General features: G+C 42.0%; 2 protein-coding genes across 2 annotated transcripts in view; both read left to right on the top strand.

The window, feature by feature from the left end:
* Positions 1-14077, top strand: part of lpcat3 (lysophosphatidylcholine acyltransferase 3) — a 30065-nt gene extending 15988 nt beyond the window's left edge. Inside the window, exons 9-13 of the mRNA XM_080427663.1 lie at positions 262-428; positions 7372-7519; positions 9399-9554; positions 9923-10053; positions 11394-14077. Coding sequence (XP_080283789.1) covers positions 262-428; positions 7372-7519; positions 9399-9554; positions 9923-10042 — 591 coding nt within the window. The 3' untranslated portion in view covers positions 10043-10053; positions 11394-14077. The remainder of the gene's footprint in view (positions 1-261; positions 429-7371; positions 7520-9398; positions 9555-9922; positions 10054-11393) is intronic.
* A 3221-nt stretch (positions 14078-17298) lies between these two features.
* The window catches only part of clstn3 (calsyntenin 3), a gene marked incomplete at its 5' end in the record, with an annotated part of 39843 nt that continues 30158 nt past the window's right edge, over positions 17299-26983 (top strand). The window contains 5 exons of the mRNA XM_080427673.1: positions 17299-17365; positions 20103-20225; positions 22564-22774; positions 23499-23707; positions 26373-26522. Of these exons, the coding sequence (XP_080283799.1) occupies positions 17299-17365; positions 20103-20225; positions 22564-22774; positions 23499-23707; positions 26373-26522 (760 nt within the window). The remainder of the gene's footprint in view (positions 17366-20102; positions 20226-22563; positions 22775-23498; positions 23708-26372; positions 26523-26983) is intronic.

The raw sequence follows: 26983 nt of genomic DNA, 5'->3' as shown, positions 1-26983 counted from the left end.
GGGCTATTCTATATCGGTTTAGTATCCTAGCCTTAGGAGGTGCATGGGGCTATCCTATATCGGTTCGGTATCCTAGCCTTTATTCTAACCTTTATAGTGTCTACAGTATATTACAACTCCACCTTCACCCCTGACCCACTCCATGGTCAGTATCAAATGTTTTTCTCATATATTTTGTTCCAAACCACATTGCCTCTCCCTGTGCATGCCAGCTGCTGTGCACATCCAGTTTGACTCGACTGTGCTGTCTGCATGTTTCAGGAGGGTGTGTGTGTACTCGCTGGCCTCGGCTATAATGGAATAGCACAGGATGGACAACACAAGTGGGATGCCTGTGCCAACATGAAGATGTGGCTGTTTGAGACCACGCCTCTTTTCACGGGAACGATCTCCTCGTTCAATATCAACACCAACGCCTGGGCGGCCAGGTCAGTGTCTCATATCAACTTGTTGGTCTGTCTCGGCGTCTCTCCCTGAAGGGTCTCTTCCTCTCAGTGTTTCACCTCAGTGGTCTCTCTATTCTGAACTGTATCTCTCGCTCACTGTTTCGTTCCGTCTCACCTCAACCTCCTGTCTCTGGGTCTCACCTCAACCATTTCTTTTGAGTGTCTTACCTCAACTCACCTGTCTTTCTGTCTGTATCTCAGGTTATTTTACAGCGCTGTAAAATGTAATGATCTACTTGGTTGGTAACTGTTAAACACAGGGTAATGAGATGTCATTTATTGTGTATAGTAGGTAACGCCTCCTGATTAATGAATAACCGTGCCTCCTGGCTAGCTTTCTCTCTACCACATAGTAAAAAGTCTGTCATTCCCACTGCCAGAGATAATAATGGTACATGGTGATTGGTGCAGTGGCTCAGTGGTCAGCGCTGATGCCTCACAGCAAGATGGTCCTGGTTTCTTTCTTTTTGCATGTTCACAGGAGTTTCGTCCAGCTGCTCCAGTTTGCTCCCCCACCAAAAGACATGCATGTTGGGAACATACTGCCAGTGCCCTTCAGCAAGGCACTGGTCCCCGGGCGCTGCTCAGTGAATGCCCATGCCCGCTGCTCCTTGTAATTAGGATGGGTTAATTAAATGCAGAGGATGAGTTTCCCCATGTGATCCGTAAAGTATAAGGCTGTCTTTAGTTGCTTGAAATTGTGTTACTTGAAACAAAGTTGCATTTCAGTTGCATAGTGTAAAGATCTCTGAAACACACTTGAAACTCAGTGTCAACAGTATAATAGCACTTGTTGAAACTTGTTTGATACTCAACTGCAACAGTTGCAAACATCTCAACTAGTGAAACTAGTTTCATGCAACAGCCAAAGCATTGATAACATGCCAGGTGACCATGTCAAACTAATGACTCATTTCATGTGAATGACTTTAAAACATGGCTTATCACCTAATTTGACAAAAATGACATTTCATACTGATGATTAATATTTGCAATGCATTAATTACAATGGATGCAGAGGTCTGATGTCTTACCAGCTGACAGCACCCTTGATCTCTTTTGCTGCTGTGGTCTCTGTTGAGTAGCCAGTCTTTCACACTCATTCATTTTGGCTTTATAAGCCATGTTTTATTTCCTCCAGCATATCAACAATCATTAGTGCATTATAGTTCTGTCTAACTGAAAAATAAGTAGCCAGCGGTAGAAGAAAATATTATGTCCATGTCCAAAATTATTCAATGAGAAAATGATGCGTATAAAAAATTATACAAAGATGTCTTTATGTCCAAGATGATATTAGCTAGCGGAGTGTGATACAACAGATTGGGGGGGGGGGAACTAGGAAGCCTAGCTAATGTAGTGGAATAAACTATTGGCTAAATCAAGTCTGTTGCATGCAAATTTGATTCTTTTTTAATTGGTCCATGTAACTGTCAAGTTGCATGAAAATTATGTTCCATGCAATTTGCAACCGGAAACTACTCTAGTTGTGTGAAAGTTTCACTGTGTAAAGCCAGCCAGGTGAACTCAAATCAAAACTTGGTGAAGTGGCGGTTAGGGCCACTGTCTTTTTGACATTGTGGTTAAAATGGTCACTGATGTAGTAGTTAGGAGCCCTTAAGTGCAAGTTTGGAGTAAACAACATGTACTGTAGTCAACCAACAACAGGGTAAGTGCAAGTGGTCAGCTAAATGGTGCCAAGAAAACAAGAAAGTGCGAGGGGTGACCTGATAGCAAAGCAGTTGGGTCACAATGCCCTGATCAGTCTGACCCCGGTTTGATTCCTGGCCGGCAGGACCATTTGCTGAATGTCATTTCTCTCCACATTTCCTGTCTCTCTCTTCACTTTCGCTTTCAAATAAAGGCATGGAAATGCCACACAAAAAATACTTCAAAATGGAAAGAAAAAACTAGTAAGTCCTACGAAGTAACTAGGATTGCAGGTACACATCAAAACTAGCATCCGCCTAAATAACGTACTTGGCATCTGAGGACAAGCAAGCGGGTAACATGTATCTAAATTACATACTGTACATACAGTAGCATATGTGTACAAGTAAACAACATATCTGGATAACAAAACTAGAATCTGGCTGGACAGTAGCTCAGGAGGTAGAGCGGCCGCTTGGGAATTGGAAGGTTCTCAGGTTCGATCCATGGGCCCTCCTGGCTTGGTATCAAAGTGTCCTTGAGCAAGACATTGAACATTGAAGACATGATTGCCTCCGCCATTGCTGTGTGAATGTAATGCACATTGTAAAGCGCTTTGAATGGAGACATTATTGCACCATTTACCTATCTTACCACCATTTACTTATCTATCTGAATATGTAACAAGAAGTGATACGGAGTGCCAGGGCTAGGGGGTGAGGTGGAGTCTGAAGACGTGAGTTTGCAGACTGCGACAGAAGATAGGGAGTGAGTTTGCACCAGTCTTGACTGATGGGGCAGGTCATTCCACAGCCGGGGAGCCAGGGGGGACTAGAGTCTGATAGGGGAGATGCTGGAGAAAAGGTGGCAGGATTTGATCCTAAGCTAAGAATGGATCGCAAGATGCTATTTGCCGCATTAGCTGGCAAAACATTGTTGGTGTTTAGCTTGTTGAAATGGTATTTTATGGATGTTCTTCCTAATCTTAGCAGGGACATAGTCAGAGGCTTTTTTTGTTCTTTCTTTTAAAAAATTGCAATATAAATTATGTTTTAAATAAAGCCTTTCAGTTGGTGTATATGCATTGGGAACCGTTGTGTAAAATTAAATCCTTAAAGGGTGATGAAACCCCCAGTTTAGTTTCCGCTCTGCCCACCCCGCTAGTTTAAAGAGCGACTGTGACCACCTGAATAAATCATTGCATAGAATCAAGTATAATACTTTGCAATCCCCCAAAACAAAGAATAGTGAATGATTTAGCACCTGAAAAATAGGCAGAAGATGCACATACTGTATATGTTGGAAGTAATAGCTTGTATTATTGTCAGCAATCTTAAAGGTTTCATGACGTTCAGTTTTACAACACATTAAAAGTCTTTGTCATGGTCCTTCAAACGTGTATAAAACGTTTTAACAAAAAATTCCACTCCATTGATCCATGGCAGGTGTGTTTCTCTCACATTTCTAAAGCATTTTCAACTGCAATGAAAAATGAAATCTTTGCCTGCGGGTGTCGCTGTTGAGGGATTTTGCCTGTCAATCATCGCCTCTGCTCCGCCCCCCCCCCCCAAAGGAAAGGATAGTGGAGGGGAGGGGCGAGGAGGAGAGTGGGCGGGATTAATGGCCTGTGACTTCACTGCCCAAGGGCCAAGCTCAGATTACTTTTCAGCCTAATTATTCAGAAAACCCCAGACCACAGAAAATCCACTGAATGTTCAAAGTTCAGATTTTTTGGGTGTAATTGAGGTCATAAAACCCCCAAAAAAAACATTTAAAAAAAAAAAGTGAAAATGAATGTCATAGAACCTTTAACATCACCTGGATATCAGTTAACACCTGAAAACATGTTTTGTGGGACCGTTTTATTTTATTATTCTTATCTCTCTACTCTACCTATCTTGTGTTTCATCCTTATTTCTCTACTCTTACATGTACCTATCCTGTGTTTCATTCTTATTTCGCTACTCTTACATGTACCTATCCTGTGTTTCATTTTGACACCTGAATTTCCCTGCAGGGATCAATTAGTTTTATCTCGACTTTCGCACCCCTTTAATTTATTTTGAGGGCGTTCCTTCTGGTATAATTATGGGAGCTGCCGATGAGATTACAACCAATTACATCACTACTGTACTCGTGATCACAGTGAAGGAAGCAGGAACTACAGGGGGAATATCTATACCTGTCACTTTCAGAATGGAGGTAAAAGTAAAAGTTGGCAACGTCAGTAGTTTGCAATAATGAATAGTTGACTGAGGTGTCAATCATTTATACCTACTGTTTTATCTGGCCCTCCATAATTTAATAGGACAATCATTTACCTATAAATATAAACTTTTATCTGGCCATGCAGTAGTTTTCATAACTGCTAGTGATTATTATCTAAAAGGAAAATCTATAGTATGCCCCTCCACACACACACGCACATGCGTGCGTGCACACACACAATCTTGGCACATGCACAACATACACACAATCCACATGCACACAATCTTCACTTGACCACATTCAGACAGAAGGGGTTTATCTATTGCGGAGGCACCGTCCATCCATCGAAAACCAGGGTATTCCTTCAGGAATTATAAATATTAGACACACACACACACACACACGTATATACACATTACACACGTGTGTGCATATATACACACAAGTTTATAGTATTTCAATCACTCCGGCCTGTGTTGTATTATTATGGTTTCGTATTTTTTTTATTTGTGTTCTGTTATGGTTTATTTTTCTCTGATTGTATACCTTCTGTGTAAAATGAATAACTGTGTGTGTGTGTGTGTGTGTGTATGAATGTGTGCACACGCATACATGCATACATACATACTGTGCATGCATGCATGCACATACTTTGTGTGTGAAAGTAAAGAGTTGTTGGAGAATCAAAATGACATTTGAGCCAAATTAGAACCCCTAACAAGTCAGCCTTTGTGTCTAAGGTTAAACACACCTGTTTCACCGGGTCACCTCACTCATTTGGACATATTGTCACAGTACAGAGCAAGCAGTCATCCCTAAGTGTAGTCACACTTAAAATGTCTCTCCTTGGTCGACCTACATGCTAAACGGGTCTACCGGTAGTTATTTTTAGGCAAGTACACTTTACTACCAACTTATAATTCCTCTGGCACACATTCAAGCCATTTTGATAACAAAAGGACCCAGTTACAACATCTAACATTTTTAGATAAACATAACCTTCGTCAGGACTACAACATAGTACCTATTGTACGTACATCAGTGTTACGCTGACAAAAGGCTACATTGTTGAGGCCATGATAACAAAGGTAGCTCGGTCTGTCAAAATGGTACGCTTAGAAAACCAAATTGATTATGGCAAACTCTTTCTGTTGAAAGGACCTGACTTTTATCATAAGGTACAATAAATACAAGGATATATTCAGGAAACGCATCAGCGGGTTTGAGTTGAAGATTAACATGGGAGTTTTTAACAATTTACCTTTTTATTTTCTTTGCTTCTTGGCACTAAAGTGTACAGTTAAAGTCACGGAAAAACCCTCAGTTCAGTCTTTATTGTTTGAGAATATAGAAAATGTTGCTGTTGCTCTTGTCTTCAGCAGTACTATGAAATACTGTTGAGCAGTGATTCTCAACCTTTTTAATTTCAAGGACCCCCAATTTGATAAACATTAGGCCATGCTCTAGTCGTTATGCCAATCAATTCCTCACCACACACACATTCTTTGTGTGTTGTCACTGCTGTTGTATCCTACTGACTCGCCTGCCAGTGAGGAGCCCCCACCGGGAGGACGTAGAGGCTTCGTCCTACTCCTCCCGCCCAACACTCCCTGCTGACAGGTGCTGCCCCAGCCCATAGGAATACGTGCGGTGGCGATTATCGCCCTCCCCGCCCCGGCTTCCCTCCCACGAACACAGGCCAATTGTGTTTGAATAGAAGCTCGACAAACCCACCTTTGAACCCACAACTTCCGTGGTGGTGGGCAGGAATGGACCCCCATTTTTTAAGATTTTTATCTCCAAGAACATTGTTGGTCTGTAATTTGGTCCATAATTCCTTTACTGTAGGTGTAGAGATAAATGTTCTTGTACATTCTCTAGTTGTGAAAATTCTTGTACAGGTAATAATGGTGAAGATTTAACTATCAATAATTTAGTTGGGAACCCCATTAACCCATTAAGACCTGAGGCGATTCTAAAAAAAAAATCGAAATCCCACGTTTTTTTTAAAAAAATCGGGAAAATAATTTTTCACGATTAAAAAAAAATAGCAGATCTACAAGCTCCTAGCGCGGCACTCGGTGCCGCGCTATGAGCTTGTATATCTGCTATTTTTGAATAGCCAAAGAAATAAAAAATGACACGGATGCGTTCCCGGTCTTAATGGGTTAAGGACTCCTGGCTGAGAACCGACTGATATAGACCTCAATTGAACTGACAAGCAGTGTCGGTTCTGGAGAATCAAGTTCAGATGTTTCCTGTCATCTCCAGTTGCTATGCAACAACAACTGGCACTCTGGCAGGTGAGAGGAGTGCGAGTTGATAAGTAGCTATGGGGAAGTTGGTAGAAAAACCCATTAAGCGGCTTATTGGTTGGCTGTCCTTGTACAGCCATGTGGAGGTAAACGGCTCTAAAAGCACCACTTTGCTGTCATCTTGCACTCAACGATACAACCATATTGTATTGTCACCGACTGCATTCAGTGTAACTGATTCTCTCGAATTAAGTTTTCCCCTCCTACAGTCTGTAGTTAATTGGGTGATTGTTTGCAATGCTTTGTGTGTCTAACTTAGTCTTTGAAACTGACAGGTTCATAACAGTATCCCTTCTAGGACGAGCAATCTTTCTTTATCTCATTTGCATAGTTTCACTGAGTTGTAATTAAAGATACATGTGTCCCTACTTCACTAAACAACTTTAAAGACAAGCAGTTAGAGCGAGACTATTTATAATATCAGTGGGAGTCTGTGTGAGATTATGTGCAGAACAAACCATTTTGTGTTTTCTGGTGAAATGCTCTTTTCTGTGACTTGCATTAGATCAGATACTGTACAACCATATTATTCTCTCTGGAGAGAAGCAATCAGCAGTAAGTCCCACTGTGATGTCGGCACAAGCTTGTAGATTTTGTTCTTTTTGGGAAGCAATACCCTTGTGCAGTGGGGTATAAATTAAGCTTTAGACTTCTCTCCTCATTTGCCTCCTGTCCTCATGGACTGATCAGTGATAGGTGTAAAGACAAATGATGCCTCATGTCATGGCTTGCTTTGTCGTCTTATTTTCCAGGCATGTGTTCAAACGTTTGAAGTTCTTGGGCAATAAGTTCTTATCTCAAGTCCTCACGCTGGTGTTCCTGTCTATCTGGCACGGCCTGCACTCCGGATACCTCCTCTGTTTCTCCATGGAGTTCATCATTGTCACTGTAGAAAGACAGGTACGTAACAGACAGACAGAGGCCAGTCTTTGAAGCGGGGATGGGTAACTTTGCTTTTGTTACTGAACAGTAATTCCTTAGGTTATATGAGGAAAACAAGAAGGCTCTGTGAAGCTCACACACATTCACAGGGCTGTTAACAAATTCTAAGATATATTATTAACAGCTTGAAATCTCTGTTGACACACTCAGACAAGTCTGTCCTCCAAACCCCAATTTATCTTTCAATCCTACAAAAGGTCTTAACCCATTAACTGCCGGAGGTATTTTCATATTTTTTTAGCCAGTGCCAGAGTTTTTCATTGGAAAAAAAAAAGTACTCAGGAGCCGAAATACAGCATTTTTAAGTTTTAAGTTAACAAGGAAGTGGATAGGAGTCTAGATCTTCAACTAATCATATCTCCTTGGTCTTTGGGTGAAATTGGAAAACAAAAAACATTAAAAAAAAAAATGTAGATCTACGTGATTGGCAGTGAATCAGTTAATGGTGGAACTTTCAAATTGAACAAATGTGGTCCTACCTCATGCAACTGTCATAGTATAATAAAATGGTCCAATTATGTCACTACAATGCTTGCATCAGGAGTTCAGTTCAATGTGTGGCGCTACCATGGCCCTCATTTGATTAATAGTTTTCAGGTAAGCTCCCTGTTCTACGTCGTCTCTCATGCTCTTGAGGTTCTTGTTTGAATACGTGTCCTTGTACACATGCTGGGGACATATTTTCTTCCAAAAGTTCCATTGTAAAAGTTCCATTGTTCACCTTAGGATGACTAATTACTTTGGATTTGATTTACCACCCAAAATTTCATTTTGAATGGTAAATGCTTGGATAGTGCTACAGTTAAATATTATACAGCTTACTTGCTGCTAGGGTCATTATGAATTAAAATACAGCATGGCATAATGTGAACTGATCATTTTCCAAAATGATGCATTTTGCTTCTAAAGTGTGTCTGTCAGAGGTCAATGTTAACAACAGAGAAAGCTGAATATGCACTGCTCACCTGTTAAAAAAATAGTTTATGAACTAATTTGATTTAGACACAGAGCAATAACTGATATACTTTGGTCTGAGGGACTAATCCTACTTGTGTTTCTGTGGGTAACATTCTAGACTGATACTTTACACAGAATGCTTAACATACCAGTTGTCCATCGTTGCTCTAGAGACAAATGGCCAAGCCAGATTTGCAACACAACCTGCAATAGACACATTTCTCAATGTATCTGAAATTGGGACACAATGTCTGAGAATTGAATCATTTGAAATGTAACCTTAACACATTCCATGCCAGAGGTTAATATCATAATGTACTCACCAGTGCCAGCGTTTGATTGTTGTTTTTTTCATGTCGCCACAGACCTTGCTAAATAAGTTAAAAGTGCGCGTTCATTTGGTTCTAAACGCACAGGGGATCTGTGTTAAACGGCCAGCGAAAACCCTTTCCAAATCCGAGCCGCCATCTTGAAGATACGCTAAACAGTGATCAGCGAGGAGAAAAAAACACAACCGAGATAATCGAGTTTTAGACGGGATCCCAGACAGGAAGCGGATACGATCGAAAAAAAACGGAACCCGAATAATTCCGTTTCCGGTGGTGCTACCGGAAACGGAAGTGGATCAACAATTTCAGAAAGTGCACTTTTTGTGAAATCTACGCGAACCACCGGTTCGCGTAGATTTCATTTATGTTGATGTGAAAACTGAAATGTTGAATAATGTGCACTGTCCCTGGTAAATAAATAAATTAAGAAGTGGCATAAGGCTGAATCCACGTGTAATCAAATATTATCAAACTTAGGAATCATAGTTACTGTAGTTGTATAACCATTGTTATATTTGATTACCAAAACTGTGTCTGTCTGTCTGTCCCAGGCCCAGGCGCTGATAAGGGACAGTCCATCGCTGACCAAACTGGCCAACAGTCCTGCGTACCCTCTCATCTATATAGTTCAACAGTTTGTCCACTGGCTCTTCATGGGCTACCCTCTAGTAGCATTCTGCCTCTTCACCTACGACAAATGGCTTAAGGTACCTCGGCACATACAGTATAAGAACACACACCATGGACTCGGTCTGCACAGTTTTGTTTTATTGTTGTATTGGTTTTCTCCACAATTTAGTCGTTATGCCATAACCTGATTTTTTTTTTAATAATAATAAACCTTCACTGGGAGGGCGTAATGGGTGCAGAGTACACAATATTTCTTTGCATTACTACTTTGCCTAGTATTTAGAGATAGATGCTAGTTATGTTATCCGGATATACAGTATGTTGATTATACATGCAATACCATTATCATTACCTCTTAAGAAACAAAGCAACATGGTTGGTTGTTTATGTTTGTGTGGGGAAAAACCTTTTAAATTAATTGAGTTCTGTGCCCTCTGTTTTCCAGGTGTATTCGTCGGTCTATTTCTGCGGTCACTTGTTCTTCTTCACAGCCTATTTAATCATACCATACCTCCGTAAGGCACTGGTGCCCCGGAAAGAACGGACTGAGAAGAAGGAGGACTAAACTTCTACCCGGTAAACCAATTATAACAAACCACCTGTTTTTGCTAGGTGTTTTTATTTATCAGAGTGATACTCTACCAAATCCCAGTTGAACGTAAATTGATAGCTCAGTTAAAACCAGACCGTTTTGATTGATTGATTGAATACTTTATTTGACAGAAATGTGAACAGCACGAGGTACAGTCAGACATTTGAGCTTAAAGCATAACACAAAAAAGTCCTGGGGACTTGTTTCCATTGTGGTCCTATGTATACTATTCAATTCATGAACATAGCATAAAAAATAACATCAAAATACATGTACAGAGTAGAAAAAGTGAAAAAAGAAAAGGATGCCATCACCTTTCTATGGGAGAAGTGATGAATGATCAGTGACGTGCGACAGACAGTTTCGCCTGTAGACCATCTGTAATGTAGATTTTCAATACAACCTGTACTTCTTTTCAGATTTGACTGTAATACTTATTTAAATTTGAGTTCCTGAAAAGCCCAAAGGGTTGCAGCCATGGTGGCTCAGTGGTTAGCACTGTTGCCTCACAACAAGAAGGCTCTCGGTTTGAACCTGACTGTGGTCTCTCTGTGACTGTGTGGGGTTTGCATGTTCTCCTCGTGATCACGTGGGTTTCCTGCAGGTGCTCCGGGTTCCTCCCAACATAACACATGTTTGGGTAGGGGGACCAGACTTTCCGGTTGGCCGGGATTGTCCCGTTTTCAAGCTGTCCCGAATATCTCTAAAACACTAATATGTCCCGGTTTTCAGCATTCTCTACAAATTTGTCCCAGTTTTGCCAGAATTACAATAATAGTTGTTTTCAGTGGTTGCATAGGCGTTTATCGTATTCTTTTCATGTAACATACTCACCTAACCCAATCAGAAAACATGAACAAATGCATTGCGTGTCTGAATTCAACGCTGAGTCGTTGTCTGTATGCAACACCTATGGTGCATGTGCGTGCATGAATGGGCGTGCGTGTGCAAGACGAACGTGCGAATTGAATCAAGGCACTTGGTTTGAGGGGCTTAATATATGGTCACCCTATGTTAAGGACATACTCATTGCCAAGGCCCGTGACCAAGGCACTGGTCTTAGAACTGGATCTGGTCCCTTTTGCGTTGCTCAGTAGCTGCCCCACTGCTCCTTATAGCTAGGATGGGACGAATTCTGCATTGTGTAAATGAAACAAACAAAATTAAAGTGAGTAAATTGATTTCAGTATTCTTCAGTGAGGCTAGTCTGTCATTTAAGTATGGTTTTGAGGTTAATTTAATTTAGCTTTTTTTTTCTCGAAACTCTGCTTTAGCTTACATGCGTTATGTAATGTTTTGAATGTCACTCTGTTTTCCTCTCCAGGTCGCTAGCTGATTATCCACCCAGGATGCATCTGAAGGGAACTGTCTTAACAAGGAACAGATCAGAAAATATTTTAAGGCCTTTAGTAATATATATTATATGTCAGTGTAAAATAAAATTCTTTCTATATATTTTTTTGTGTTTTAAAAAAAATGTGGGTGGGAGTTTTTACAAACATTGGGAGAAAACGTTTACAGGAAGTGACCGTTGTGCCACATGGGTAATCGTGAGCCAATCAGGGGTGATTTCCTGTTTTTCTTTTGTTAATTTCTTTCTTTTTTTTGTATGTGGGCGGGGCACAAAGAACTTGAGAGACTGAAGTATTGTGTACACAAAGTTTTGCACTTGCCAGTCACGGGTTTTGAGTCAGTCGGTAATGACTCTTTGTACTAGTTTTGTTTGGATTTATTTCCCTCTGTCTCTCTAAACTCATGTGCTCCCCACAGTCACTCATAGTGAACCTTAACAGGGCAAAAGGTTCAGGCACAACAATAATGTATTTGGCACTTTCAGATGTAATAATAATGACATGCATTTTCTTTGCTTGTTGGAAAAGTAAGGACTGCTGCTCTGACGGGGAATGATAATATTGAGGATGGGATTGTGGCACTCACTCACAAACGAAACACTGTAAAACAACACTGTATACTAACACTCAACAACTCAGCTCAAAAATTGCCTTGTATTTCAATGAATGTTTATACATTTATTCTGGTTTTCATTTGATTTTCATTTTTTTGTGATGAGAGACTTGATTTTATATAGCTATTTTAGGAGGTTTAATAAAAAAAAGAAAAAGAAAATTTTGTAGCTTTGGATAAGATTCCATCAAAGGGTTTTTTCATTGTACATGTCCTGTCAATCCTATTTATAGGGACTTTTCCTGCCAACTACCGTATCATCTCTGTTTACTCTTTGCTCCTCATATCTCGTCTCTCCTACAATAGGCCTCAGCCCTCACTTGCACTGATCTGAAAGAATTGATCTAACTTTACTCTGCAGTGGTTTACATAGACCATAATGCCTTGTGCTTCTACATAATACTGCTTGCTGGCCTAAACAATAAGATGTTTTTAGATGAATACCGTTCAGTTTTTGTCACCTTTCCCCACCAAACAAGATATCTCAAAAACTACTTGCTGTCATGGAATTTGCTGTGCACCTTCCTGCTCCCTGAATGATGAACCGTACTGATTTTGGTGACCCCATGTCCTTTCCTCTAGCAGTGCACCACCATTGGACCTACATTTTGCATGCAATATATCTCAAAATGCATGAAACATGCTGAGTGCATTCATGTTCCCTAGAATCGACGATGAACCCTACCCATTTGAGTGACCCCAGCACCTTTAGTGCCATCCTCAGACCAAAATGTCACCCTGCACACTACTTAAGTGAATATGCAATATCTCCATCCCCAGAAAAAAACTTTCAATTAACTTTTTATTTTTACCCCACTGAGTGGATGCAATGTTGGTGCATTCAAACCATTGTGGTCCAGCACAGTGGCTAGGGGGTACTAGTAGGGCTTTTGGACTCTTAATCTTGTTTGGCGATAAACATACCTTGCAATGTATTCTTAAGGTAATGCTAAACTAGAAACTGGTCTATGTAAACCACAAATACATTTTTTTAAAACCTGTACAGTACTTGTATTCAGATACATTTTAAGTGAGCATCGATTCTTATTTACATACTTCACACTCAACACAGTTACACTCCTGGATGCTGCCTAGTTCAACCACAGTTAATATTGACCACTGAGCAGCTTTTCTTCTGATTATTTAGAGCTTCAGTTGCATTTCCATAACACATCACTGGCTGTTATGGAGGAGACGGCGTCTCTGTCTCCTCTACCCACCCAATCCAGGGATTCAAACCCACAGCCCTTGGGTCACATGGTCGCATTTATAACCTCATGATGACCACTGCTCTCCCGACTCACTTCTTCTAATCTCAGATCTACACAAATTGGGGGCTCAAGCTGTTTTGGGTACCTGGGGGTTGTCTACTATGTTTAACTGGAGATCATAAGACATTTAATTATCACCACCTTTTTGTATTGAGTGATATGCATTATGCACTGTTTCATTATGGTTAATATCATCAGGAGCGCTCTGACTCTTCATCTTTTTTATTTTCAATAGAAGTTGGTATGAATATAGACTGGATCATCTCATCTCGCCAAGGGAAGGATTTTCTATTGGGCCTGGATGGTGTAGTCTGAGGCACAGTATGTGAAGGGAGAGCCACAACTCTGCTTCCCCTCTCAAAAAGAAGGGTTTCATTACAAAATGTTACGTTTTTTATTTTCCTTATTTTTTGGGTGTGGGGGTAGGTTACTAAAATTATGTGATCATATCTATGAAAAAAGTAAGCAGAGATTTTCATATATTTAACATTAATATGAAGCTATATGCTGTATGTATGTAGCCTATACGAGCACGATGAAAATAAAACATCCAGATGGATCACATTTTTGAATGAAACCCTTCGAATGCAGAGACGTGTTGCATCTCATTGTAGCAGCAAGACCCCGATTTTAATATTTATAAATTGCATCAGTGATTATTAATTGATGTAAAATAATTGTTTCAAGAGACTACTTTTTTGCCTTATTGCTACCAAATGTAAAATAGGAAAAGGAAAAAAATGGGGTGGGGGGGTAATTTTAAATACATTTTGTAATGTTCATTAAAATGCTGGATTTAAAAAAAAGTGTGTGGCGTTCTTTGCTTAATGTTTTCTCATGGTGCGTGTCTGTGTGTGTGTGTGTGTGTGTGTGCACGCTTGCGCGTGTGCTTGTCCCATTCCCGAGCATTGCCCTCCATCTGTTTGACAGGAGCTACAGGGCAAGAGGGGCGATATGACGTCATTTTGCAGTCTGGGCAGTGTGAAGATGCAGGGGGGACCAGCAGTGTTGCCATGTCTGTTATTATAAGCGACTTTGGGCTTCTTTTTCTGTAAGGTTGCAAATATTGGTTGTTGCTGTTTTTTGGGTCTTGTTTCTAAAGTGTAGTTGCTTATTTGGGCTTGCTTCCATTTATTTATTTATTAGTTAAACCAGTAGTTGTCAAATATTTTCATATGTCATGGACCCCTAATTAATATGTATGTTTCCCTCCCTAACCCCCTTCTGAAAAATAAATTTGTGCCAGGGGGGCCCTGTCCCAGATTTGTGTTGTTAGAAGAATGTTTAAAAACATCTTCCAAATATTCCACATTTTATTTCAAGATTATTATTTTTTTAAATAGCAATTGTACACTACTACACAATATTATAGGTTTAACAGTATTTTAAAACTATTTTTGAACACTTAAGACTTATTTTGGGCTTGTTTTCCTAGAGCTGGTTGCTTGTTTCTCCCACACAATCTGGCAACACTGCAGGGGGGGGGACCTGGTCTGGAGGAGGGAAGAGGTGGCAGTGCCACTGGAATGCAGAGGGAGACCCCATCCTGTCATTTATCAAACATCGGTATAGGGAGCTATCTATGAACATGAATATCTATGACGAAATGAATGATTCTGTTGGGTCTGACTCGTCTCCCACCTCCACCCCCACATGCATTCAGAGGAGTGGAGGAGGAAAAAAGCAAGAACAGCAATTTGGCAGGGAGCTGGTTGGCGAGAGAGAGAGAGAGAGAGAGAGAGAGAGAGAGAGAGAGAGAGAGAGAGAGCAGTGTTGCCAGATTCTTGGAGAGAAACAAGCAACCAGGTCTATAAGCCCAAAAGAGGCAACCACTCTAACCCAATTGGCTATTTGAAAATAGCAGATCTACAAGCTCTCAACGCGTCGGCACGTCGTGGTGCAAATATTTTTTAGAAGGTTGCGTCTACGAATATGTATTAATTTGGGGGGGGGGGGGGGGTCCTTGACATGAAAATGTTTGTGAACCACTGGTTTAAACAACATTTAGGACCCAAAAAACTAACCCGCTACAAGCAACTTAACAGAAAAACAAGCCCAAAGTCGCTTATAATAGTCGGACATGGCAACGAGAGAGGGAGAGAGAGAGAGAGAGAGAGAGAGAGAGAGAAGGACGCAGTGTGGGCGGGTTGAAGAAGCGCCGAAAGGGGAGGAGGGATCGACGCCCAGCGTAATATTCCCATCGCCCCCCCCCCTCCTCCTCCTCCTCCTCCTCCTCCTCCATCATCATACGTCTAACCAAAAACAAGGGCATCGCTCTCTCGATCTTCCGTCCACTCCACACACACACACACACACACACACAGCCTTATACATTCATCTAAAAGAGTGTTTCGTTTTTACGAGCATCATCGCCCTAACTAACAGAAGCAGCAGGACAGACTTTGCGTCTCCTGTGGTGTGGTGTGTGTTTGTCGGGGGGACCAGGGGACCAGGGGCGTGAGAAAGCAGCGGATGCTGCGAGGAGAGCGTCGGGTACCGAACGCATCATCATCATCATGATACTCGCCACGGTAATGTGAAATCCACCACAACGTCAATTTGCCGTTATTTTTGCCGTTATACATTATATCTGTGACATGCTTACTCCTTGCTTGTATGATCAGAATATTGATAAAGCAGGCGTTGACCCCCACGCTTGATCGCATACTGTGATGTCTGGGCAATAGTAAAATTTTTGAAAATCGATTGATTATTGTCGCATTGGCAAATACGCATGTATGTAGCTTTTCTTGAAAATGTGTTTTTTTTATTGTGGTCATCATGTACAGTACACAGACAGCTTTATCAAATACAATGTATGTTGTGACTATTTCAAGTTCAACACATATGTAATCATATAAATCCTTCACATTTAAATGCATACACACATATATGTATATTTGCTCTTGTCATTCATTCATTTTACAATCCTATTCTATTTTCAGTTCTCAGTGATGACCAACATTTTAACAGTTTTTATGCATGTATGTAGCTATAGTCCTGAATTCTACCGATAAGTCTGAATCCTGCCTGACCAGCCTTATTTCCACTGCATCCAGAGCACACGGGTTGAATTCATATATGCAGCAATCGTTTATAAATGTTAACCCACTTAATTTATCTTGAGGTAGGGAATGAATGTATGTTGCAGCCTAATGGAAATTGTCATCGTCGCCATATGTCACCTGCTGACTCCATGGGATTCTTATAGTTGTGTCAGGTGCAGCTGCATTTTTTTTCCCTCCACACCACAATTAGGTGTGAAAACACACACACACACACACACACACACACACACACACACACACACACACACACACACACACACACACACACACACACACACACACACACACACACACGTACGACCAGGTGCGTGCATGCAGATGGATCCAAAACTGCACACACATTACATTTTCGTTTTGCAGGAATGCGCTAACCACAAGACAACAGCATAGCCATATAGCGCTCTAGGAGAACAGGATATTTCTAGATAAACGATTCCTTCATGCTGTTGGATTCAGTGATGCCGTGATCTGAGTCAGAGTATCACCAGCAATGAGCTCTAGAGCATGTTATAGCCTGTATGCAAATGTTTTCCCACTGTGCTTTCCTCCCAAAAACATATGTACATAGGCCTATATGTATGTATGTATGTATGTATGTATGTATGTATGTATGTATGTATGTATGTATGTATGTATGTATGTACTGTATGTACTGTATGTATGTATGTATGTATGTATGTATGTATGTATGTATGTATGTAAGTAAACAGTATGTTTATGTATATGGTAATAACAATATAGAGTCATGAAAAACTCTTGACATTTCTTCCAACCCTAGGTCTGAGTTTTGAGTCTGTCTCTCTTCTCCGCCTGTGTTGTTATCTTTATGTCTTCCAGTGTTGGTCACTTCCTAATGCATGCTACTGTATTCATCTCTGTCTCTTCCTCTTCTCCTATTCCTCCCCCCTTTCTGTTCCTCCCTCAGATGGACAGAATGAATTTTCTCTCCTTCCTCCTCCTTTGCTTGACTTCGGTTGCCGCTGGCAACAAAGGTCAGTTCCTCCTCCTTTTTCTGTCAATTGTTGTGTATTGTTGAATATGCTTTTTTTCTATCGCCATGGCAGCACACCTACCAGTGTACGTGTGTCAGAGCAATGGCTGTTGTCTTCTCATTAGATCCCCATTTTTAGGCTGTATTTACTGGTTACATGGCGTACACATGCCATATAACATGCACCTTGGAGAATGCCACGTCCATCTATTGTGCACCTCTGTCTGTATCCGTCCATTTTGATGTATGTTGTGAGTGCACCGCGAGGAAGACCCCCGTTGTGTGTGTCTGCGACGTGTCTGTGTGTGCTTGTGTCATCAGTATTGTGGACAGTCGAGGAGATGACGAATCTTTTTTCTCCCACTCTGTGTCAGATTTATGATTGTAGATAACAGTGACGGTGATTCAACATCATCGTCCAAATTATTATCACAATGCAGGAGAAGGAGACAAACGTGTGTGCGTGTGCGCTCGTTTGTGGGTGCGCGCGCGTGTGTGTGTGTGTGTGTGTGTGTGTGTGTGTGTGTGTGTGTGTGTGTGTGTGTGTGTGTGTGTGTGTGTGTGTGTGTGTGTGTGTGTGTGTGTGTGTGTGTGTGTGTGTGTCTGTGTGTGGAGGGGGGTATCAGAGGAGAAAGGGAGGCGAGTCAGGCGACGCAGAGAGACGAGGAGGGCGTAGAGAGAAAGAGAGAGGGTGATTGAAGGAGAGATGGAATGACACAAAAATACTGGGAGACAGAGAACGGGAGACAGAGAGAGGGAGAGGGAGAAAGAGAAAGAGAGAAGGAGAGAAGAAGATACGCGGGAGGAGGTGACAGGTTGAGAGGTGGACTCCGGGGACTAGGCACAGGAGGTACAGAGTATAGACACAGTTTGATGATGAAGAAATGGACGGTTAAGGAGAAATTGGAGCAGGTGGTTGTGTGTGTGTGTGTGTGTGTGTGTGTGAGTGTGTGAGTGTGGGGGGGGGGGGGTGCGTTCACAAGATCAGGTGACATCGGAGGGGGGAAAAGGAAGAGAGAGGGAGTGCTTGTGTGTGTTGGAGGAAGGGGTGCGGGGGGGAGACGTGAGGATGTTATGTAGAGACTACAGTGACAGAGAGAGGAGGCGTTCGAGAGAAAGAGACAGAGAGAGACAGAGACAGAGACAGAGAGAGAGAGAGAGAGAGAGAGAGAGAGAGAGAGAGAGGGCAATGGAATGGGATGCCTCTCAATCTGTAATCCACTGCCCTGATGCTCAGATTAACTCTATATAAAGGAGGGATGGAGGGATGAGTAGAGTGGACAGAGGGGTGGGTTGATGGATGGATGGATGGAGGTGGTGGTGGACAGGGAGGGGAGATAAATGACCAAAGTATGGACAGAAGCAGATGATTGAGGAACTGCAGGCGGAGGAGGGGAGGGCATCAGCTCGGACCTTGAAGGAAGGATGAGTGTTTGTGACTGGGGGGAAGAGTCCTCCGGCAGTGCCCCCTGATCCTGTCTCTGAACCAAGCTCTCTCACACAGCAAACTCCTCAGTGTCTATTTACCTATGAGTATGTAAAAATGGACCCAGGGTTTCCCCAACTAAATTATTGAAACCACAGTAGAGAGAACCAAATGGACCCTTACGGGTCTGCAACTGCGAGAGTGTACAAATGGAACCATATGGACCCTTAACGGGTCTGTAACTCAGAGAGTATACGAATGGAACCAAATGTTGTTCCACTTGTGTACTCTCAGAGTTAAATGAACACTGAGGATTTTGCTGTGCATAAAGTGAGCCGCAGTCATTCCTTGGTCTTGTTCTCCAGAGAATCTCACCGCGGCAGTGAGCGTAACGGAGTAATTGCACAACACAAGTGTCCATGGTGGTTCAGTTTCTTTTTTTTTCCTTTCCGTGCAGAAGGCAGCAGACTCAGCAGTTAGTGTCGCTCTGCGCCGTTAAAGGAGACGGGAAGACGTAGCCGAGTGGCTGTGCGCTGGGCCTTTTGTTTTGCTCTTTGATTTTTGGAGTGTAAAATTGTCATCCTTCTAGCTCATTAACTTGGCCTTTGATCATTCGGCAGAGAACACACAGCAGAGGGCTGAATAATTAATTCGCAATTAAAGGTGAATTTGTAGCGAAACAACTGCCATTTGATTTTGACATGCACATATTTTTTTCTGTCTGTGTACGCCTGTGAGGCTTGGCGCCCTTGGCAGGCATACTCATGGCTGATTGATATGTGCAATATAGCTCTCTGTGATAAGGTGAAATCTGACTTGGTTTTAATTATTCTGTCAGCCAGCAAGGTGTGTGGTGTAGCAGAGAAAGAGAGTGTGTGTGTGTGTGTGTGTGTGTGTGTGTGTGTGTGTGTGTGTGTGTGTGTGTGTGTGTGTGTGTGTGTGTGTGTGTGTGTGTGTGTGTGTGTGTGTGTGTGTATGTGTGTGTGTGTGTGTGTGTCCTGAAAGTCATTAAATCGTGTTTGTGGTCACTGGTCACACACATAACACACATACATACATTGTGTGTTTCTCCAGTCATGAGATGCACACATAGTCACTCTGTCCTCTGCCATAATGGGGGCTGTTAAAAATAGACTCGTTTGTTCTTCTCTAATTGCTTCGTTTAACCCAAAGCCTCTGTGCTGGTCTCTCTCTCTCTCTCTCTCTCTCTCTCTCTCTCTCTCTCTCTCTCTCTCTCTCTCTGTCTCTCTGTCTCTCTGTCTCTCTGTCTCTCTGTCTCTCTGTCTCTCCTGCTTCCTCTGTTCCTTTTCAGCCAATAAGCACAAGCCATGGATCGAGACGGAGTACCAAGGGATTGTCATGGAGAATGACAACACGGTGCTGCTCAATCCCCCACTCTTTGCCCTGGACAAAGACGCTCCCCTGCACTATGCTGGTAACAATGCACATACATTTGGCCTTCTATCAGTGTGCCTCAGCCTGTTGGGGACGGGATCCAAAAGTGGGCCGTGGGATGTTCTGATAAGGGCTGTGGAGAATGAGCCACTGTATATATAATGTACTGCAGTGATTCTCAACTGTTTTAATTTCAAGGACCTCCAGTTTGATATGCATTAGGCTACGAACTTCCATTTGATATGTTTTTCTTTATCTGTGACCCCCAATCTAGACTGTTTTTTTGATTGATTGATTGATTGATTGATTGATTGATTGATTGATTGATTGATTTATTGATTGAATACTTTATTAACATGATTATTTACAGTACAGGTAGTACAGTCAAATGTTATGCTAAAAGGATAACACAAAAAGCCCCAGGGCTTGTTTCCAATTTGGTCCATTGTACTCACTTCATCATCAGTAATACATAATAATACATACAATACAATACACTACAAAGCATATTGGAATAAAGCTCAGTAGAATCATAAGGTATATTGTTTTAGGTTAGTTTTGAGTTTGAGTAGGGAGTCGAGAACCTTTATGTATTTGGTAGGTCATTCCACATTTTGGTGGCAGCATAGTAGATTTTTACCCATGTTTGAGCCAAATTCTGGGGGAAGGTGGTCAAATGATCTCTTCCTGGTGTTATGCCCCTGGGCATCACTCACTCTAGAGCAGAGGTTCTCAAAAACGTTTTGGCTCTGGTCACCCCAGTAAATAACTTTTGCATCCACGGCACCCCTGAATTACATTGATTATAGCACCTTACATTTATGTCATATTACGGTACGTAAATATGTAAATCTTTCCTCCAGTATGTACAGTATGTCATGAGGAAAGAGAATATCAGTTTCCATTAGATTGAAAATAACTTTATACTTGATGTTTAACCACTTAACCCCATCATCCATTTTCTGGGGGGAACATCCACCAAAAATTGCCGAAAAATACCAACACGCTGTGACGCATTGTAAGCTTATAGATATAGCTTATTTTTGGTGAAGACATTTGGTGTAGATTGAAAAAGAACAAACCAAGTTCAGTCAGTGCAACTCAGGTCCGTTTTTACTAAGTATAGACTCTATACTTAGTAAAACCTACACCATATAGTAAAACCTACACCAGTGTAGGGTCTATATGTTGTAGGAGGTCATACCTGAACACAAAAAAGGCATCATTCAAAAATAGGCACAAATATTGGAGCTATCGTGTGCGACAGTGTGCTTACAGTTGAAGAGGCACAGAAATGTCTCCTGAGGAAAATAGGTCAAACCCAAACCCAGCCCTTCTAGTGCTCGGCGTCGGCAATATTTGAAATATATTTAGCTTTCATTTGGCCCAGGTGGTGTGGCTGCAAGAAGACACTGTAGCTAGCTGACCATTGTAAAGGGAGGGATATTTATATCTGTTTGGTTGCATGTACTTCATCATAAAACACACACTGACACATACACACACATAGGTGCACGCGCACACATACACAATCTTGGCACATGCACAACATGCACACGCACACCATAACACACAATCCACAGGCACACAATCTTCACTTGACCACATTCAGACGGAAGGGGTTTATCTATTGTGGAGGCGGCGTCCATCCATCGAAAACCAGGGTATTCCTTCAGGAATGATAAATATTAGAAGCCATGAAATCAATCATGGCCGCGACTATTTTTAGACAGTCCGACAGACTCATAGTGTAATTCAACCTCCTCATTGGTGGATCTGTCAGCACAGCAGCATTAGTGCTTTACTCTGCATACTGAAATAAGATTATCACGTCTGCTTGGGAACACTTTGAGTCCATTCTGCAGAGTATTCATTGTCTGCTTAAATTAGAATGGATCCACCAACGTCACTCTAGGGGTGGGCGGGGCGGTTCTGTTCACATTGATTGGGTTCATTTCATCCATAGAAGGTGGCTATCAGGTGCTGTTTGTCCGGGAGCTGTTTGGCTTAATAAATGACATTCTGTTCTAATTCTGTCAGGATGGTTTTGCAAAGACAAATTAAGTGCTACTTCATGAAACTCTCCAGATATTTCTGTGTTCTTCTAAGTAGGGCTGGATGGTATTGACAAAAGCTCGTATTGTGATACATGAAAGCAGCTGTTTGTTTGAAATCAATTAATTTGAATCCCCTCGTGCAACTTGATTTATAGGTCAGGGACTACTTACCCTTTGTATATTTTTTTCCTCTAGTTGTTTTATTTTAATTTATTTTTTACAATGAATAGCATAGGGCTAGCTACTAACACAATATTCACTAACCATCTCCAATTATTTACATCCCTCACACTGCTGCTGTCTTCATCCTTTCAACCTCAGGGGAGATCTGTGGCTTCCGGGTGCACAATGGTCCATCTGGTTCCGGCTCAGTCCAGTTTGAGGCGGTGGTTCTGGATCGTTCCACTGGAGAGGGACTGGTCCGTTCCAAGGAGCCTCTGGACTGCGAGAGCCAGCGGGAACACAGCTTCACCATCCAGGCCTACGACTGTGGAGAGGGCCCGGATGGAGTCAACAGCAAGAAATCACACAAGTCAGTTTTCACAGTCTACATTATTTCTTTCACTTAATTTTTTAGATATGACAGCAGAGAGACAGGAAACTGAGGGCAGAGAGAGTGGGAAAGACATGCAACACAGCTCTTCAGCTTGAGTCAGACCTGGGATGTTGCAATCATGTTGTCAACGCAATATTCCCTCCTCTTGTCTAAATCATTTTTAACTGCTTGTTTTCGTCTTCTTTATTGAAAGCCTGTCAACAGTCTTTATTGTCAGCCTACGCTAGTGTAGTATTAGAGCTAGGAACTATTTTTTAAAAGTGCATTTTTAAGTCTTTGCCAGTGTTTTGGTTGAGTGTCACCCCCCAAGCAAGTCAGCTTTGAGTTCTCCTATTTACCACCCCACACCCACTCCTAACTCTCAACTCATTTGAATATTTATCCGGGGAATGTAGTCCATTTACAATTTAGGTATGTATGTATCAGGCTCTCTTATCCAGAGCAGCTCACATTCTTACCTAGAAGCTACATAGCAAAAATAAAACCCACTTGCCACAGTCATCCACTAAGCAGCTCTGTAGGTATTGTTCTTTTAATAACTGTGTTTGCTAAGTATTTCCCATGGCGTTTTTTTTCCTCCACCATGTAAGAATGCATGCGAAACGCTGCAGGATATGTACTCTGCATATCATCACAATAAAACCCCGTCTCCGTATCTCACCCCCTCTCTCCCTCTCTCCACTCATCTCTCCCCCCTCAGGGCCACGGTGCATGTGCGTGTGAATGACGTCAACGAGTTCTCCCCCGTGTTCGTGGAGCGTCGCTATGAAGCCTCGGTCCCAGAGGGCCGCCTGTTTGATCGCATTGTGCGCGTGGAGGCGCTGGATGCCGACTGCTCCCCACAGTACAGCCAGATCTGCTTCTATGACATCATCACTCCCAATGTGCCCTTCGCCATCGATAATGACGGTGAGACCCCGCAAGACGGTGTTCACTTCATTTGTTTTTATTATTAGCCTATTTAAATGTCTCCTGTGTCTTTTCACTGTACAGGGAAGAGAGAAGGGAGACATTTAAAAGTATTAATGCAAGGCAGCGGTAAAGGATGGCATGGGATTTGACCCCATGACCTCATGATCAGTTGTGTGCCTACATAGCATGTGTGGTAAATCCCAGGATGCCTTCGGGTTTATAATTTATATATGAAAAAAGCAGAGCTGCCCCTGTGTATTTAGCCCTATTTAAAAAACTGCGAAAATTGCCAATTCACAAGCTCACAACATGCTCACGTTGTGAGCTTGTGAACGCTTGTAGATCTTCTATATTTGCTATTTTTGAAAATGTTTGAAAATGTATTTTTATTTTTGAATAATGACATGAAATTTAATTAAAATTGAAAATGGTTAAATCAAAGGAGGCAGTTTAAGGTGATTGAGAGACAGTGAATGGGGAAGTACAGGCAGATGGCACAAGTGGGATTTAGTTCATGGTAACCTACAGTATAGGTGTACATGGACCTGAAGGTCTTAAAGCAGCAATCTGGAACTTATTTTAATGATTAACATTTTAGTTTATACTCTACCATACAGATAGGTTTACATTTTTAACTGTATGGTAGAGTATGTTAATACAATATACCTAGCACATCTGCAGTGGCTGGAGGTGGTGTCCCTACACTTCTGGACCCTGGTGTTGGATAGGACACCTACTGGTTGACAAGAAGTACTGCCTGAAGCTCATAAGCGCAATATATTCCTTGGCCAAAGCAGGGATTACCTCTTATCTGAGAGGTGGAAAATAAATGTGGTCTTTCATGCGGGAGACCAGGGTTTGGATTCCCGGGTAGGACACAAAAGTTGCAGATTGCAGCTTTAACTACTTGACCATCAATGGCCGCAACGTTTGCCTTCACCTCTGTGTGGGAGTGCAGAGTAGAGATTACATTTTTATTTGATTAGGCATTTCTGCTTCATTAGGCAGTAGAGTGGAGAGATGAGCTGTGAGGTACAAGACAGATTGAAATCAATTTAGCAGATTTGAACCTCCAGCATGAGTCAGCCTGAGGCGGTATTATTTACTTAATTCATAGGATTCAGGGTATGTTCCATATAGCCTTGGATGCAGCCGCACATTCACAATTCAACATTCATCAGCAACACACACACACTCACTCACCCAGACAGTATTGATGTGGTAGTGAGATATTTAATTTGGTCTGTGCTGCTTTGAGTTGATTTGATTTGCAGGTACTTAATTCCTCTCCCAGGTAAAATGCCAAGAGTTTCTGTGGGTGGACGATTGTTCTGTGATTCTCTACATAAACATTGCAGCAGCTGTTTGGTTAAATATAGCAGCAGTTTGACTGCTGGTTATTTTTTTACAGTACAATAAGACATGATGATTTAACACACAGCATAAGCTGGATTTGAATTTGTTACCGATGCTTATGTCAACTCTATCCCTACATAGCATGATGTGCACTCCCCAGTTGAGAATCTAGGATTCTATGGAGTTTTTAGGTTTGAAGTTTAAGTCCCATTTAGTATGAATATAGCTTTAGATCTTTTTTAAAGAGGAAAAAAAGGCTGCAATTTCTTGGGTCTTTAAGTCCATTGACAGGTCAGCAGAAGATCGATCGCCGACATTTTGTATTGTGACAACAACAGTGGCTTGGAAGACTCATTTCCACAGGAGACGTTCTTTTGCTGTGACTTTGCAGAATTGTCCGGGGCTTACATTAGATTGTGGAGGATGAGTGTACAGAATCTTCTGTATTTTGGGTCAGACTGATGCGGCAGCACAGACACCTTTTGTTCTGAGCGTGTGGAAAACGCTGTAGGGTTGTCATTGTCTATTCTCTTTCGCTCTCCCTCTCTCGCTCTCCTTCTTCTTTTTCCTTTACCTCTGACTATCTCTTTCATCCCCCCATCATTCTCCCAGTCCCTGATTTTTTTCTTCCTGGACTCATTGTTTTGCGGGTTCACATGCTGAGGCTGTCAACCTATCATTGTTACTCACTCTGCCTTTGTCTCTGAAAATAGGAACAGCCTGTCGCTTTTCATTTTCTCCCCTGTCGTTTACCATCCCTGTTTTTCTCTTGTGGCTTTTTGCACTGTGAGTATAATATACTGAGCGGTATTTGGGGCACCGCTTAAGTGTGTTTACCAGGGAACAGAATAGTTTCATTTTAACCACATGAACCCGTGTGAGGAGACCCTATTCTGGGCATGTCATAAAAGGCGAACATTCAGTGAAAGTAGCAGATTTGCAATCTCACAACGCATCGCGTTGAGACGGGTTGTGAGCTTGTAGATCGGCTATTTTCGGCGAAGGGATTTGATGGGGGACACTGGACAAACAAAGTATAATGGGTTTAGGTGGTTATGGGATACTTTTGTATCTTTGTGTCTTTTGAACGCGCATGCTTATTGATTATGACTAACCCTTATTCTGTTTGTCCTTCACATTATTCCATACGCTCTTTCTTTCTTTCTTACTCCCCTTTCCTCCATCTTCTTTTCCATTCACGCCTGCTTTTCATTCTTTCTGCATTTCTCCCTCCTATTCATCCTTTCTATATTTCTCCTTCCAATTCCTCTCTTTCTCCTTTCCAACCTTCCTCTCTGTCTCCTAGGCAACATAAAGAACACAGAGCCGCTGGACTCAAAGCGGCAGCGCGTTCACACCTTCTGGGTGACGGCTTTTGACTGCGGGAAGAACCGTGCTCAGGCCGATGCGCAGGTGGTCGTCACTGTCAAGCCTTCCTGCAAACCCGGCTGGATCGGTAATCAATAACTAATTCTTCTTCAAATCATTTGAAGATTTTTTTTGTGGCATTGATAGACCGCACAGTGGAGAGAGACAGGAAATGGAGGGGAAAACCAGCTGGATTCAAACCCACAATGGTCATGATTACTGTAGGTCTATACCTCTGCTCTCATCTAGGAAGAAAGCCTGATCTATAGGTCGATCGATGAAAATGAATTAATTTAAACTAGGGTCAACTTAACCACTTAAAGGACCTGGGGTCCCTATTTGGGGCATTTGTTTAAACTAGAGGTTCAGGCCAACGCCTACATCGCACCGCCAATCCGACTGATATGCCCATATATGCAGATCTCTGTATCTGTCAGTCCTTGTCCCTTTTATGCCCATGTATGGAGATCTCTGTATCTGTCAGTCTGTGTCCATTTTATGCCTATAGATGGAGATCACTGATGTCATCAGCATATGCCCATATATGGG

The sequence above is a fragment of the Gymnoscopelus braueri genome (assembly GCF_963280865.1).
Source record: "Gymnoscopelus braueri genome assembly, chromosome: 4".
Classification (NCBI taxonomy): Eukaryota; Metazoa; Chordata; class Actinopteri; order Myctophiformes; family Myctophidae; genus Gymnoscopelus; species Gymnoscopelus braueri.
The sequence above is the reverse complement of the archived record's forward strand: the minus strand, read 5'-3'. Positions and strand labels throughout refer to the sequence as shown.